General features: G+C 39.0%; 1 protein-coding gene across 1 annotated transcript in view; it reads left to right on the forward strand.

Annotated features, from left to right (window-relative positions):
- Positions 1 to 516: 516 nt before the first annotated feature.
- LOC143022768 (uncharacterized) overlaps positions 517 to 17,141 on the forward strand; it is a 28,493-nt gene continuing 11,868 nt past the window's right edge. Inside the window, exon 1 of the mRNA XM_076181115.1 lies at positions 517 to 949. Within this exon, the coding sequence (XP_076037230.1) occupies positions 561 to 949 (389 nt within the window). The 5' untranslated portion in view covers positions 517 to 560. The remainder of the gene's footprint in view (positions 950 to 17,141) is intronic.

Raw genomic sequence — 17,141 nt, forward strand, 5'->3', positions numbered from 1 at the left:
TGTATGTATGTAAATTAACATTATAACCTTGCAATATACAGTATTATGGTCTATAACATAAAGTCACAAAACAAATGCCCTGGTTACCTTATCCATAAGAGTTTTTGTTGAAGTCTCTGCTGTATTGATATGAAATATATATGGTTCTAATTACCTTAGATGAGTGCATGGTGCTGTGGTGTGATGGCACACATGGCTGACACTGTATCAGCAGATCTGAGTTTAAATCTCGGTGGTGCCGTGCTTTTGATTTTTTCTCTTTTTTCATGTTCTGGTGGTTCAGTGGTTAGAGTCACTGGGCTGCATCCCGAGGGTCCTGAGTTCGAAACCTGGGAGGTGCCATTCTAGTATCTATGGAAGCTCGCCTTGGTAGATGTCACTGGAACTCTTGTTCTTTGAATTAGTATTCATTGCCAAAATGATCTGATAAAGGTATTTGTATGAAAATGCTTATATTCACTCCATGAAATAGTAGCGCAAGTGAAAACACAGATACTTAACACAGAGTGAGGAAAAATAAATGACTAGCAAAAGTTTTGGCCAAGCCCCTATCCAGAGCCATGGGATCCATAAGTGGGTCTCATCTAAGAAACTCAGAGGACCTGCTGCGCAGATTAAAGGGGATAAGCATGAGGTGCATGAAAATGGCCAGTTATGATGTCAAGTCCTTATTCACACAAATTCCCATAGATGGCGCTTTGGAGGCAGTGTGGAGAGTGGTCATCAACGTGGACAAGGAGGAGTTGCCGCTGCCCAGGGGAGACTTCATGAAGCTGGTATCCATGTGTGTAAACTTTGGTTCATTCACCTTTGAGGGAGAAGAGTTTCTTCAGCACAGTGGCCTAGCAATGGGGTCACCTCTGAGTGCCGTGGCTGCTTGCCTCTTCATGGAGGTCCAAGAGAAGGACCACTACTCTCATATCATAGGAAGGAGGCCAATATGGCTCAGGTACGTGGACAATGTGCTTATAATTATTCCAAACAGGACAGACCTGGATGACATCAGGAGACAATTAAATAGAAATTTGGGAATGGATGCTAGGAGGAGATTGTATGAAGGAGTGATTATGGCGACAGCACTGTACAGGGCAGAAACATGGAACGTAAGGGAGGAAGAGAGGAGGAGTTTGAATGTGTTTGAGATGAGGTCTCTGAGAAGTATGATAGGGGTTGCTAGGCTGGATAGTGTGAGAAATGAGGTGAAGAGGAGAACGGGGGTGGAAAGGGAATTGGGAGATGGGGTTGATGAAAGAGTATTGGGATGGTTTGGATGCATGGGAAGAATGAGTGAAGAAAGATTAGTAAAAGAGGTGTGGAAGGAATGAACATGAGGGATCGACCTAGGATGAGATGGATGGATGGGGTAAAAGGGGCTTTGGGAAAGAGGGGAATGTTTGTTGAGGAAGGACAGGAGAGGACAGAAGACAGGGGTGAATGGAGAATGATTGTATATGAATGATGTTGTGATGCATGAGGTGGAATGGGTAGGGAATGAGGGTGAGGGAGTATGTCCGAGAAATAATTTGACGGAGTCTGAAGGGATTTCTCCCCATCTTCTTTTCTGCATGAGGGAATGGAGAGGGGGTTTGTCGAATTAATGAAGCAGCCTTGCTGTGGATGTGCTGTGTCTTGTGACACTGCTTCTGACCCAGGGCAGTGGGCGTGATGCAGGGATGACCCGTCATCCAGGAGGTGCCAAGATAAGAGAGAGGGCAGAGGTGAGTGGAGTGTGATGGGGATGGAATGGGTGGGAGTAGTTTTTATGCCTTTGTTTTTGGCTACCTCCCTTACAAGGGGGGAAAAAAGCCTTTGGTGTATATATGTATGTATGTAACATTAACATTATAACCTTGCAATATACAGTACAGTATTATGGTCTATAACATAAAGTATTGATATGAAATATGTATGGTACTAATTACCTTAGATGAGTGCATGACACTGTGGTATGATGGCACACATGGCTGACACCGTATCAGCAGATCCAAGTTCGAATCTCAGCAGCACCGTGCTTTTTCTCATGTGGTTTTTCAGTGGGCTGCGTCCTGAGGGTCCCGGGATTGAAACCTGCGAGGTGCCATTTCAGTATCTATGGAAGCTTGCCTTGGTAGATATCACTGGAACTGTTTTTTTAATTAATGTTCATTGCCAAAATTATCTGATAAAGATATTTGTATGAAAATGCATGTATTCACTCCATGATATGGCAGCACAAGTGAAAATGCAGATATTTAATGCAGAATGAGGAAAAATAAATTTGAAATAAATATGATCGTATTTCCATTGAGGCTGGTCAGAGGCAAGCGACATGATGTCACTAATGTTCTGCATTCCTTTTCTATTGCGTGTGTAGTCCATTTTATGTAGAATGGGGGAATGGAGAGGGGGGATCGCTGATTTAATGAGGCAGCCTTGCTGTGGATGTGCTGTAACTTGCGACACTGCCTCTGGCCCAGGGCAGTGGACAAGGTGCAGGGATGACCCATCATCCAGGAGGTGCTAAGATAGGGGGGAGGGTGGAGGGGAGTGGAGTGTATTTAGGGATGGAATGGGTGGGAATGATTTTATGCCTTTTTCTCTTTGGCTACCTCCCTTGTAAGGGGGAAAAAGCCTTGGTCTTTACCTAGTTGTATTTTGCGGGAAGGGGAGCTATGCTCGTGGTGTCCCGCCATTGTATCACGCAGTGTCTAGTTTGCTTTTAAACTCATGAATGGTTTTTGTGCATACTATTTCATTATCCAGTTTGTTCCAAGTGTCCAAAACTCTATGTTGAAAACTGTTTTTCTTCAGTTCTCTTCTATAGCTATGTTTTTTTATTTTCTTTCCATGTCCTCTTGTGTTTCTCTTGTCCCAGTTAAGTAAGTCCTCTCTATCAAGTATCTCTGTGCCTTACATGATTCTGTAGATGGTCAATAGGTCACCTCTCTCTCTTCTTTGCTCCTGTGTCAGTAACTCCAGTTTATCCAATCTCTCCTCGTATGATAGGTTTGCAAGTGCAGGTGCCATTTTTGTAGCTGCTCTTTGGAATATTTTCTTTATATTCTTTTTGGTACTGGGGGACCACAATGTCGCCGCATACTCTAGTCTAGGCCTTATCAATGTACAGTATATGTATGTATGTGTAGTCCAGGAGTATCAGGTATAATATTGGCAAAAAGAGGAAAAACATTTTACAAAGCGAACTTTTTCACCATAATCCAAAAATATAAAGTACTTTAACATGCAAAATCCCCCAAATAATCTATTCAGAGCTTAACAAAAAATCACGTCCGAAATATAGGCCACCCTTGTTTTGACATAACGCCTTGATACCCTGAAAGCTCTATAATTTTTTTTTTTTTTTTTTTTTTTGGGGGGGGGGTCACTTGGGTAGAGACTATCAAAATACAGATAGAATTTTGGTTTGGAGATACTAAATAAACTTTATATCAGTGAATTCAAACAAACAAGCATAATAAACGGCTTCCAATACAATTTGTGTCATTTATAGTCTAGTCAATGAAAGTTGGATAAGAATTCTTAATTGCTCTTAGTGTGTTTTGTCTTCACTTGAGACATCTGCAGTGTATGCATATGTCTAAGGCTCACAGTTGCAGCACATAGATAGCTTATTAGATAAATAGTTGGATGTTTACATCAATAGATAAATAAATTAATGAATAAATAGATTGATAAAAAGATAAACAATTAAAAATATTAAACAAATAAATAGATGAATAGATAAATGAGTAAAGAGGTAAATAAAAAGATGAACAAATAAATATATGAGGAACTAGATAAATAAATACACAAATAACTGAACAAATATATAGATAAACAAATCAACAAAAGAATAGCCGATTAAAGAATTACTGAATGATTATAAAAATAAGTAAATACACAAATATATAAGAAATTAAGTAGTACCGTATTTATGGTTTACAAATTTCATCTGTACAGTCTGAGAACTTACTTGTTTCTGTTCTCAGACATTAGTAGTCTGAAGTTGAAGTGAAATCTTGATGGCTTCCTATTTACTTAGTTGTAATATACGGGAGGGGAGCTATGCTCGTGGTGACCGTCTTTGTATCTCTCCGCATCAAGTTTTATCTTAAAATCTTGTATAGTGTTTGCACATACTGTTTTGTTGTCTAATTTGTTCCATGTATTAATCACTCTGTGTGGGAAACTGTTCCTTTTCAAGTTTTTTCTATAGCTATCTTTTTTAAGTTTTTTCCGTGTCCTCTCATTTTACCGGTGTCCCCTTGTTTTACCGTTGTCCCCTCGTTTTACCGTTGTCCCACACTAACAGGTCGTTCCTGTCTAAAACTTCCATTCCTTTCATTATTCTGTAGATAGTCAGCAAATCTCCTCTTTCTCTTCTTTGTTCCAGTGTTGGTAGGTTCAGTTTGGATAGTCTTTGCTCATATGTTAGTTCGGCGAGAGTCAGTGCTAGTTTGGTTGTCGCTCTTTGTAATCTTTCTAGTTTCTTAATATTCTTTTTGGTGCTGGGTGTCCAAAGTGATGCTGCGTACTCAAGTTTTGGTCTTATTAGTGTAGTTAGTATTTTCTTTATCATTTCTTCATCCATATAAGTAAATACCACTTTGATTGACCTCAATAAGTTGTAGGTTTCTCCGAATATTTTATTTATATGCTTATCAGGTTTCATGTCCTTTCCAATCATCACTCCAAGATCTTTTTCAGAGTTTGCTTTTTTTTTTTTCTTCTCCAATTCTGTAATCTTTTGATATTCTGTTTTTACTCTTTCCAAATTCCATTATACTGCATTTCTTTATATTAAATTTCACTTCCCACTTTTGAGTCCAATTCCATATCGTGTCCAGATCTTGTTGCAATGAGTTGCAATCCTCTTCCGTTTTTACCTTTTTAAGTAATTTTGCATCTGCAAAAAAATTCATATAGCACTCCACGCCTTCATTCATGTCATTAGTGTATACGGCGAACATGATCGGGGCCAGTAACGATTCTTGCGGGACACCGCTTTTTACTTCTTCCCAGTTGGAGAATTTTTCTCTAATTACAACTCTCAATTTCCCCCCAATCAGGAAGTCTTCCATCCATTCCAATAATTTTCCTCTGATTCCACCCTTTGATTCTATCTTATTTATTAATTTCTTATGAGGTACCTTATCGAATGCCTTTTGCAGGTCCAGGAAAGCACAGTCCGCCCATCCATCTCTTTCTTGTATTATGTCTACTAATCTTGAGTAAAAGCAGATCAGATTTGTTGTACATAATCTCCCTTGTCTGAATCCAAATTGATTTGGGTTCAGTATAGATTTTTCTTCCAGGTATTAAAACCATCTGTTATTGACAACTCTTTCACAAATTTTTGCTATTGTGCTTGTTAGTGAGACCGGTCTGTAGTTAGATGGATCTTCTTTATCACCTCCCTTATAAATTGGTACAATGTTTGCCTTTTTCCAGTCCAATGGTACTTTTCCTTCTTTAAGTGAGGATTTAATTATATTATGTATTTTATCAGTTAATTCTTCCTGTATGGGCCCGTATGGGCCATGTGATTTTCTGACATCAAGGGATTTAATTTGATCACTGATTTCTTTTTGTGTTACGTTTATTTCTTTCATTGCTGGGGATAATTCTCTCTATCTACACTGTTAGGCGAGTTTTCTATTGTGAATACTGATCTGAAGTGGTTGTTCATAATTTCAGCCATTTCCAGTTCTTCTGTATATTCCTTTTTATCTTGGCGCAGTTTTTCTATTTCTTGTTTGTTTTTCAGTTTTCCATTTACATATTTGTAAAATAGTTTGGGTTCTTCCTTACATTTGTCTATTATCCTTTTTTCATAATTCCTCTTTTCATCTCTGTGTATTTTTACATATTCGTTTCTTAGTTTGATGTATGTTTGCCATTTGCTTTGTTTCTTATCTCTTTTCCACTTTTTCCAAGCTTTGTCTCTTTTTTCCTTAGCTTCACTACATCTTTTGTTGTAGCAGCTCTTTATGTATGCCTTTTCCATTTTTTGTTGTGGTACATATTTGTTCACTCCTTCATTATAAATTTCTTTTAGTATGTTCCATTTTTCTTCTATCCCTGTATCTTCGTTTTGGAATTTTTCCCCAGTTTGCATTGTGAAAGAATGTTTTAAGTTTCTCAAAGTTTGTTTTGTTATACATAGGTCTTCCTATTTTATGTTTATCATTTTTGATTTGGTCCATTTGTTCTTTCAATTCCATTTCAATTAGTACGTGGTCACTTTTTCCTATCGGAGTTTTATAATCAATTTTTTCAATAATCTCAGGTTCTGTCGTAAGTATTAAGTCCAATTTTGAGGGTTCTTCATTTCCTCTGTATCTAGTATTTTCTTTAATCCACTGGATCATTGTGTATTCAATGGTCAAGTCAAGGAGTACATTGCCCCAGTGTTTCTCTCCCCCCTTCACTGTCATTTCTTCCCAGCATATTTCTTTTGAATTAAAGTCACCCATAATTACTGTATTTCCTCCATCTTTCAGTGTTTCAATTAATTCATCCTTTGTATCTTCTAGTAACTCGGAATGATCCCTTTCTGTCCAGGCTTGTGTTTTAGGAGGTACATATACCACTACAAATTTTCTTTTCTTCATTTGTTTACCTTCGACTTGTACTATAATTGATTCTACATTGTATTTTCCTTCAGTTATTTTTGTTACACTCAAATCTTTCTTAGTCAATATTAGAACACCTACGCCCTGTTTGTTCTTTCTATTCTTTGTCCAACAGTTGTATACACCTTGTCCCACAGTGTGGGGTGTTAGGGTGTACTTTAATTTGGTTTCTACGATTCCCATTATGTCTGGTTCTTCTGAGACTAGATAATCATTTAGTTCGTTTATTCCTGAGATTATTCCATCTATATTTGTATAAGCTATTTTTAGTTTCTTTTCTCCTCCTTCCCTTCTGTCTTCTTTGTTTCCATTTTCCCTATATATCATTTTCTCAGCCTCATGTCTATCACTCTCCAAAAAGACTCCTCCTTTTCCTTTTCAGTTCTATTCTCATTCCTTTGATTCGCCTAAGTTCTTTTTCGTTCTCTTTTTCTTCCTCACTCATTTCTTTTTTTATCCAAATACTTTTGTACTGTTCACTGTTTGCTAATCTTATTGTTCTAGATAATATTTCTTCTGCGCTTGATTGCAATTTAAGTTTAACTTTTAGTGGTCTATGCTGTTTATCTTTAGAGTACCTGCCCATTCTATGGGTTTCCTCGATTTCTCGGTCCCAGCGTAACTCATCTGTTTGTAACTCTTTTAGTATTTCTTTGGCAATCTCTTTTTCCTCCTTTTCTTGAGAGAAGCATCTGGTACCAGTGCTGAAGGTAATCTGACGTTCAGTTGACGAAAAGCAGTGTCGTTTGCCAGGGACTCTTACGTGTTCATAAAAGCTTCAAATTCTCAAAGTTCCCGATTTATAAACCAAAATTACATCATAGGTTTAATAAAATGAAGAGGGAGGGGAATTTAATTGTTTCTTAATTAAAGTTACGATAGTGTGGTTTGCAGTTTCAGGAAAGGTTCCTGAATCGAAATTAAACAAGCCTTGAGGGAAATTGCCGTAACTTAAGGTAAACAATGCAATTCCCCAACAATAATTACCACAGCCTCCCTGACAACAAAATTAAAGTGTTTAAGAAATGTAACACTTTTGAGCAAAATTTACAACAAGTTTTTGAGTGCTAGAGACTCTACTAGGTCTCTAGAGCCCAGGGCAGTCTTACGAGTTGGCCTCAAAGAGGTAGGTTCCAGAGAGACACAGTCGTCTTGTAAAGAGTTAACCTCCTCTAAGTCTGAGGCCTCTTCAAAGGGTTCCAACTCTCTAGCCTGAACATTAGGATCCTTTGGCCAAGTATGAGGTGGCAACAACAACCATTCAGGTCCATAAATCCACCAATTGAATTTTTCCTTGAACACCTTAGCACTACAAGGTTTAGTTAGGAAATCAGCCATATTATGTTCAGAAGGAACATAAGTAAAAGAAATAGGTTTGAACTTGGCCTTGAAAATTTCCAAGAGGTTGGAAATTTCCTTTTAATCTATTATTAACAAGTATCATTTTCTTAGGAACCTTGTTGGTCAGGATCCAAGAAAGGGCAACTTGACTATTAACAAAAAGAAACACAAATTCAACCAGTGGGGCAGATATCAGTCCTTCCTCAAAAATAGTGCTGAGGCATTTCAAAGAGAGAGAAGTTGCCATAAGCTCCAAAGACAGTAAAGTTCTTTGTTTAATAGGAGCCACCTTGACCTTGGCAAATAGAAGAGAGGTATTAGACTCCTTTAATTCTCTTCTTTCTTGCCCTACATAGATGGCACATCCATACGCTTCCTTGGAAGCATCAGCAAATATAAATAATTTGAGGGGAGATTCAGAACAGAAAGTTTTCCTTTTAAAGGATAGGTTATTAACCTCCCTAAAATTTTCACGTAACTTGTTCCATCTAGCAAGTAACTCGCTATCTAATTTCCAATCCCAATCCACCATCTTTTGGCACATCTCTCTAATAACATGCAACAGCATCAGGAGAGAAAAGCCCTAAGTGATCAAATACAGAAGACAAGGAAGACAAAACTTGTCTTTTGGTTGAGGCATCTTTGTCAAGGGAAACATCCTTGATTCTCAAAGTATCATAATCCTTATTATAAATATATCCCAACACTTTTACCTCTTTATTGCAAACTACTTCTTGATCAAGAACAGAAAGAACAGAAGTTAAGTTGCATGTCTACTCCCTGAGAGGTAAACCTCCATTGAGCATGATCTCATTAATCTTCTCGACCATAGCAGGGAGGGAACAAATACCAAATTATCTACATCAAATTTATCCTCAATTAAGGAGACAGTTAGAGTGTCAGGCTGCAAAAAAAGATGGTGTTGGATAATAAAATTCAGAATGAAAGGAGAGCGAATGAAGCCAAAAATGATAGTATTATACCTACTGGTCGTTAATCCTCCTAAAGAAACAGAATCTGTTACGATCAGCCTCATCCTTCAGACGGATGTGCAAGAAGGCTTTCATAACATCAGCCAAAATGACATAATTACTGGTTCTGAAATACAACAATAGGGAGAGGAGGTTGTTCATTAATTCAACTCCCGGGAATACAGCTTTTCCTACTTTAAGAGATCAATTGAAAACTGTCCTTATTCTAGAAGTGGCAAGATCATCATCCTTCAACACATGTCTATAGGGTATGAAGATTTGTCCAGGGACTCTTTTAGTTACTGGCTCAATAATACCCAAGGCCTCTTGCTGGTCAAACACAGCTTCATATTCCTCTCTAAGCCCCTTTTGCTCAAGTTTGTCATAAACCCTTTGGGCCACTGCAAAGGCAATCTTCAGATTAGAGGGAACAAGGTCCACCAAATCCTTTTACCACGGGATCTTCACATAGTAGTGTCCATTCTTGAAGGAAATGGACTGTTTAAATCTATCAAGTTCCTCTTTAATGCCAATGGACTCTAAAGAATAGAAATTGTCAAGACCATACTCTACATTAGAATTAATAAAGACTTCCTGCAAAGGATCAAATTGAGAACTTCCAGGTTCTAAACAGAAGTTGACAAGTAACCTTTCCTTGCCTAACCTTCTGGGAGGAAAGTATTTAACAGTCCTTTTAGACAGAGAAAGGGAAGTACTCTTCTCAGGTTTTAGAGAAATTCCATTGGTCTTGAAAGAGGAATTATAAAAAACGAGAATCTCTATGATATTCCTCTAAGCAATTAAATGAATCCAATCCAAGGTCAGAATTTGGTTTTACCCTTAGAGGCCTCTCCTTACATTTGAAACTATCAACATTTTGCATTTCATTAGAGGGCATTTCTGGAATCCCCCTTATCATTCTCTTTAAGTAGAAAGGCTTCTCACTAGGAGGGATATATTGAGTCCCACGTATGGAATGAAACCATCAGCAAGTTTGATAACCTTGCATGACGGGCTACCATATAAGGGGGCACTTTCAATTGAAAAATGTTTAAAGTTTTGAAGAATATCATTTCCTATGATGCCTAAAACGTTCAGTTGATCTCCCTTCACTTTTGGAAAACTAGGTGAAACAAAAGAATTGTGATTATTTATACTAAGTAGTACAGAGGATGATGATGTACAAGGGGTGAAAGTGGCAGTAGACTGGAAGTGAACATTAACCCCTTCCATACGGTGCCGCACACGTAGGCGTCATGAGGAGCAAGTGGATTCGCGACGCTGCCATATCGGCGTCTTGATTATATTTATTGTAGTCGCCCGTGTTTTTACATTCTCCCAAATGCGCCCTGAATCCCATTCTCTGTGGTTTTCAAAATTCGCGGGTGAAAGAGAGAACGATCGATATAAGCGGCGACTATATTTTATGATGCAAATATTATTACGTGACGTCATACGGCTGGCATTGGCTGCTGCCCGCGAGATTTAAGTCCCGTACTGAAGTGGTTAAGGGAGAGCGACTGGAGGAAGTGGATAGTTTTAGATACTTGGGTGCAAGTGTAGCAGGAAAAGGTGGAGTGAAGGTGGAGGTAGAATGTAGATTGAGAGAAGCGAGTAAATGCCTTGGTGGATTAAAGAGTGTAATGAGGAATAGACATTTGGGAATGGATGCGAAGAGGAGACTGTATGAAGGAGTGATTGTGCCAACAGCACTGTATGGGGCAGAAACGTGGAACATAAGAGAAGAAGAGAGAAGGAGTTTGAATGTGTTTGAGATGAGGTGTCTGAGAAGTATGGTGGGGGTTACTAGGCTGGATAGAGTGAGAAATGAGGAGGTGAGGAGGAGAACAGGGGTGAAAAAGGATTTGGGAGATAGGGTTGATGAAAGAATATTAGGATGGTTTGGACACATGGAAAGAATGAGTGAAGAAAGACTAGTAAAAGAGGTATGGAAGGCAGATGTGGAGGGAGTGAACATGAGGGGACGTCCTAGGATGAGGTGGATGGATGGGGTGAAGGGGGCTTTGGGGAAGAGGGGAATGTCTGTTGAGGAAGGAAGGGAGAGGACGGAAGACAGAGGTGAGTGGAGAATGGTTGTATATGGATGATGTTGTGATTGCATGAGGAGGAATGGGCAGGGGGGTGGGGTAGTATGTGTGAGTAAATTTTGACGCAGCCCGAGGGGATTTTCTCCCCGTCCTCTCCTTATATGCAAGGGGGGACGGAGAGGGGGGGTCGCCGATTAAATGAAGCGGCCTTGCTGTGGATGTGCTGTGTCTTACGACACTGCTTCTGACCCAGGGCGGTGGGCAGGGTGCAGGGATGACCCGTCATCCAGGAGGTGCTCAGATGAGAGGGAGGGTGGGAGGGGTGTGGAGTGTATGTAGGGATGAAATGGGTGGGAGTGTTTTTATGCCTTTCCCTTTTTGGCTACCTCCCTTGTAAGGGGGAAAAAGCCTTGGTATATGTATGTATGTATGTATGTAGTACAGAGGATAAGGAAGGAATTTGTAAGGACAAGTTGAATCCTTCTATAGCAAAAATCAAACTAAACAAATTCATCCCTGAGGGGAGTTTTAATTAGCAGTGTAGATAAAACCTCTTTTATTCATTAGAGGTAAACCAAAGGAAGAAACTAACTTGTCCATAGGAGGACTTAAACAAGGTCTGACACCGTCCTCTACAAATTCCTTGTTAATAATAGAAAACTGGGCTCCAGTGTCCAACAAAAAGAGACATTGGGCAGTTCTCTTGCCTCTGCTAATAGGAAGGGAAACCAAAGGAACAATGGAATTGGATAGATTATGAAAATTAAACACTTTACCTTCAGAAAGTGGTGACTTATAAGCCATAGGACACATGGCTCCATGGTACTCGGGTTTGTTGCAAACAAAACATTTGTAAGGCAGAGCAGCCTTTAACCCGGGGCATTCCAAAGAACCATGTCCATGATTAAGATATCTATTGCACAGTCCTAATTGAGCTGCTCTAACTTTCCTGTCCTCAAGGGAAATATATGAAGTACACTTCAAACTAGCATGGTCGGAAGCAGGGCAAAATCTACATCTACTGATAGACTTCTTAAAGGAATCTGAATTGACCTTAAAGGAGCCACCAACTCCCATACAGGAATCAAGAGGTTTTTTTCAAGGAATTTTCCTCGAAAGCAAGGGAGCTGGTAGAAAGACTTCGTTTAGGTTGGACACTAAGATCATCTGATCCCATTTTAAGTCTAACTAAAACTGACTGGTAAACTTCCTTGAGTTGATTAAAATTGGGGTAATTAGAATTAATCACTCAAGACAGTTCAATTAAGAAAAATTTAGGTAACTTATTTAAAATTAATTTACTGATCAAAAGAAGGCCCTCGCTTCCTGGCTTAGTGAAATCTACTCCAATTCCCTTAAGGTCTTGTAGCTTGGAATCTACAGACCTAATGTAACTTTCTAGGTCCCTTAAGGGTGAGACCTCCGGTGCATTGATAATGGAAATCAACACCTTGTCCAGTGATTCCTGTTTTTTTAAATACAACTCATCAAAAAGAAGGAATGCAGAGTCATAATTTGAATCATCCACTAGTACATTCTCCACAAAATGGAAAGCCTCCCCTCTGAGATATCCCTTGAAATAAATTTACTTCTGACTGTTAGTCAGATTGGGGATACCAGCTAAGGCATTCAGAAAACCCTTTTTAAAATTGAAATAAGCAAATGGATTGTTGGAATTTTTCTCAAAATTTTGAAGAACAATAGGAGGAAGAAGTTTTACAGAATTAACAGCAGTAGACTTGCTAGATTTTTCACCAATTTTAGAGTCAAGAACTCCCTTTAACTCTTGTCTCCGTTCCTTAAAAGGAGACATTTAAAGAAGAATGGACAGGCAGTAAGCCCTGGATTTTTCCATATCCTCGTCCTTTTCTTCTTCGAGGAGCAAGTCGAAATGTCATCATCTAAATCTTGTATTTTTGAGAGGAAATGCTCAATCTGAATTAACATGTTGTCAAGGACGGAAATAAATAAAGAGTCAGACTGTGAATTTAGAACCTTAAAGTCCTTAGAGATAAGGCCCTTTTTATGACCTCTCTGTCTTCGGAGTTTTTTCAAAACCTCCAAGTCAGACAAGGATTTATTGTTGCTAGTCGTATCGAAGCGGCAACCCCAACAAACTCGTCACCAAATACACAAGAGTAAGACAGTCGTACCAAAAACTGTCTTGCAAACTAAGCAACAATTAAGACAGAATTTAAGAAAAAATCATCAATTTGGTTTAAATACATGTTTAAATTGAAAGAAGGCAAACAGATCAAGGGAAACCATGACAATATAACAATAGAGGCCACCAAGTTGAAGGAACAATTCAATGAATTTCGAAAGTTCTTGAGAATAACAAAGTCTCCTCAGCCGGCAATTCCCGTCAAAGAAAATTAGGTCCTCAAACGAGGAAATTACTAAAACTGAACAAACTCGGTACAAAGAACAGGAAACCGGACTTCATAACCAACTATCGTCACTTTAATAGCAAAAGTTGAAAAAGTCAGCAAATAAATGAATAAGTAAATAAATAAAATAATACATGAAGAGATGAATATATAACAAAGATCAAAGAATAGATTTATAAAAGAATAAATCTAGAAATGAATATATGAAAAAACAAATATATTGGTAATTATCATGACTATATACATCTATAATTTATCATTCGTTATTTATGATATACTTTATATTATATACTAATTGTAATTCATAATTTATTACCTATTATTTATCATTCACCATTTATTATATTTTATCTAATATTTATTATATATGATTTATCATTTATTATATACTGTTGATTATTTATAATCTGGAACTTATTATTTATTATCTATCATATATTATTTGTTGTATATACTTTAATATCTATTATTTATCATGTACATTAAGAGAAGCAAGTAAGTGCCTTGGTGGATTAAAAAAGTGTAATGAGAAATAGACATTTGGAAATTTATTTACCTAGTTGTATTTATTTACCTAGTTGTAATATACAGGAGGGGAGCTATGCTTATGGTGACCCATCTTTGTATCTCTCCGCATCAAGTTTTATCTTAAAATCTTGTATAGTGTTTGCACATACTGTTTTGTTGTCTAATTTGTTCCATGTATTAATCACTCTGTATGGGAAACTGTTCCTTTTCAAGTTTTTTCTATAACTATCTTTTTTCAGTTTTTTTCCGTGTCCTCTCGTTTTACCGTTGTCCCACACTAACAGGTCGTTCCTGTCTAAAACTTCCATTCCTTTCATTATTCTGTAGATAGTCAGCAAATCTCCTCTTGCTCTTCTTTGTTCCAGTGTTGGTAGGTTCAGTTTGGATAGTCTTTGCTCATATGTTAGTTCGGCGAGAGTCAGTGCTAGTTTGGTTGTCGCTCTTTGTAATCTTTCTAGTTTCTTAATATTCTTTTTGGTGCTGGGTGTCCAAAGTGATGCTGCGTACTCAAGTTTTGGTCTTATTAGTGTAGTTAGTATTTTCTTTATCATTTCTTCATCCATATAAGTAAATACCACTTTGATTGACCTCAATAAGTTGTAGGTTTCTCCGAATATTTTATTTATATGCTTATCAGGTTTCATGTCCTTTCCAATCATCACTCCAAGATCTTTTTCAGTTTGCTTTTTTATTTTTTCTTCTCCAATTCTGTAATCTTTTGATATTCTGTTGGAGGGAAGGGTGGCAGATAGAGCGCTAATGGATTATGTAGTGGTAAATAGGATTATGATAGGAAGAGTTAAGGATGTACATGTGCTAAGGGGAGAGGGTGGGGGAATATCAGATCATTTTTTGGTGGAAGGTAAGTTGAGAGTGGAGGATAGATGGAGAAGGAGGAAAGGGACAAAAGGTAGGGAGGTTCTTAGAGTGAACTCCTTGAATGAAAAGGAAAAGGAGAAGGAGTACGAAAAGAAGCTGAAGGAGGAGTGGGAGGGAGTTAAGGATAGAGCAAAGATGGGTGTGGAGGAGGAATGGGGATGGTTCAAGGAGGGAGTCTTAAAGTGTGCAAGGATGGTGTGTGGAACAAGAAGGACAGGGGGAAATAGAAGAAAGGGTAGTGAATGGTGGGATGAGGAAACAAAGAAAGTTGTAGAAGAGAAGAAGCGAGCATTCACAGATTGGTTACAAAAGAGGACAGGGGAGTCGTATGAGACGTACAAAGAAAAGAAAAGAGAAGTAAAGCAAAAGGTAAAGGAGGCAAAGAGGAGAGCAGATGTGAAATGGGGTAGGAGTATGACAGAAAATTTTGAAAGTAATAAAAAGATGTTTTGGAAAGAAATTAAGAGAGGAAGAGGAGGCGAATCAAGTAGGGAAGAAAAGGGAAAAGGTACAGATGGAGAGTTGATAATGGAAGAGATGGCAGTGAGGGGAAGATGGGCAGAATATTTTAGGGAGTTGCTGAATGTGAAGGAGGATAGGGAGGGAAAGATAGCTGCAGTGGGAAATACGAAGAAAATGAGAGTGATGAGTGAGGAGAATGGAGGAGAAATAAGGAAGGATGAAGTGAAGGCAGTTGTAAAGATGATGAAAGCAGGTAAGGCACCTGGTCTGGATGGATGTCATGCAGAATGTCTGAAAAAGGGAGGTTCAGTGATGGTGGACTGGTTGGTGAGATTATTTAATGTTTGCTGGAGAGAGGGTAGAGTACCGGAGGACTGGAGTAGTGCCTGTATAGTTCCTCTTTACAAGGGAAAAGGGGACAAGTGTGAATGTAGTAATTTCAGAGGGATTAGCCTGTTGAGTGTAGTAGGGAAGGCTTATGGGAGAATCTTAATTGAGAGGATTAGGAGAGGAACAGAAGGAGTAATTGGTGAGGAACAGTGTGGATTTAGGACGGGTAGAGGTTGTGTAGATCAGATCTTTGTGGTAAGACAGATATGTGAGAAAGCTATAGGAAAGGGGAAGGATGTTTTTTGGGCTTTTATGGATCTGGAAAAGGCTTATGATAGGGTAGACAGAAAGGCACTGTGGGAGGTTATGCAGATTTATGGGATAGGAGGAAAGCTTTTGGGAGCTGTCAAGAGTTTTTATGTGAGTAGTAGAGCATGTGTTAGGATTGGAAATGGAGAGAGTGAGTGGTTTGAAGTAAAGGTGGGACTTCGTCAAGGATGCGTTATGTCGCCCTGGCTGTTCAACTTATACATGGATGGGGTGGTGCGAGAGGTGAATGCTAGGGTAGTGAGTCAGGGATTGGAGATGGTTAAAGAAAATGGAGAAAAGTGGGAGGTGAGCCAGCTGTTGTTTGCAGATGACACTGCGCTTGTGGCAGGGTCAGAGGAGGGATTGAGGAAGCTGGTGGCAGAGTTTGGGAGAGTATGTGATAGAAGAAAGCTAAAGATAAATGTGGGTAAAAGTAAGGTGATGAGATGTACAAGGGGTGAAAGTGGCAGTAGACTGGAAGTGAACATTAAGGGAGAGCGACTGGAGGAAGTGGATAGTTTTAGATACTTGGGTGCAAGTGTAGCAGGAAAAGGTGGAGTGAAGGTGGAGGTAGAATGTAGATTGAGAGAAGCGAGTAAATGCCTTGGTGGTTTAAAGAGTGTAATGAGAAATAGACATTTGGGAATGGATGCGAAGAGGAGACTGTATGAAGGAGTGATTGTGCCAACAGCACTGTATGGAGCAGAAACGTGGAACATAAGAGAAGAAGAGAGAAGGAGTTTGAATGTGTTTGAGATGAGGTGTCTGAGAAGTATGATGGGGGTTACTAGGCTAGATAGAGTGAGAAATGAGGAGGTGAGGAGGAGAACAGGGGTGAAAAAGAATTTGGGAGATAGGGTTGATGAAAGAATATTAGGATGGTTTGGACACATGGAAAGAATGAGTGAAGAAAGACTAGTAAAAGAGGTATGGAAGGCAGATGTGGAGGGAGTGAACATGAGGGGACGTCCTAGGATGAGGTGGATGGATGGGGTGAAGGGGGCTTTGGGGAAGAGGGGAATGTCTGTTGAGGAAGGAAGGGAGAGGACGGAAGACAGAGGTGAGTGGAGAATGGTTGTATATGGATGATGTTGTGACTGCATGAGGAGGAATGGGCGGGGGGGTGGGGGGTGGTATAGTATGTGTGAGTAAATTTTGACGCAGCCCGAAGGGATTTCTCCCCGTCCTCTCCTTATATGCAAAGGGGGACGGAGAGGGGGGGTCGCCGATTAAATGAAGCGGCCTTGCTGTGGATGTACTGTGTCTTGC

Source organism: Oratosquilla oratoria, unplaced genomic scaffold (genome assembly GCF_046742065.1).
Source record: "Oratosquilla oratoria isolate Oo_2021 unplaced genomic scaffold, ASM4674206v1 SCAFFOLD165, whole genome shotgun sequence".
Lineage (NCBI taxonomy): Eukaryota > Metazoa > Arthropoda > Malacostraca > Stomatopoda > Squillidae > Oratosquilla > Oratosquilla oratoria.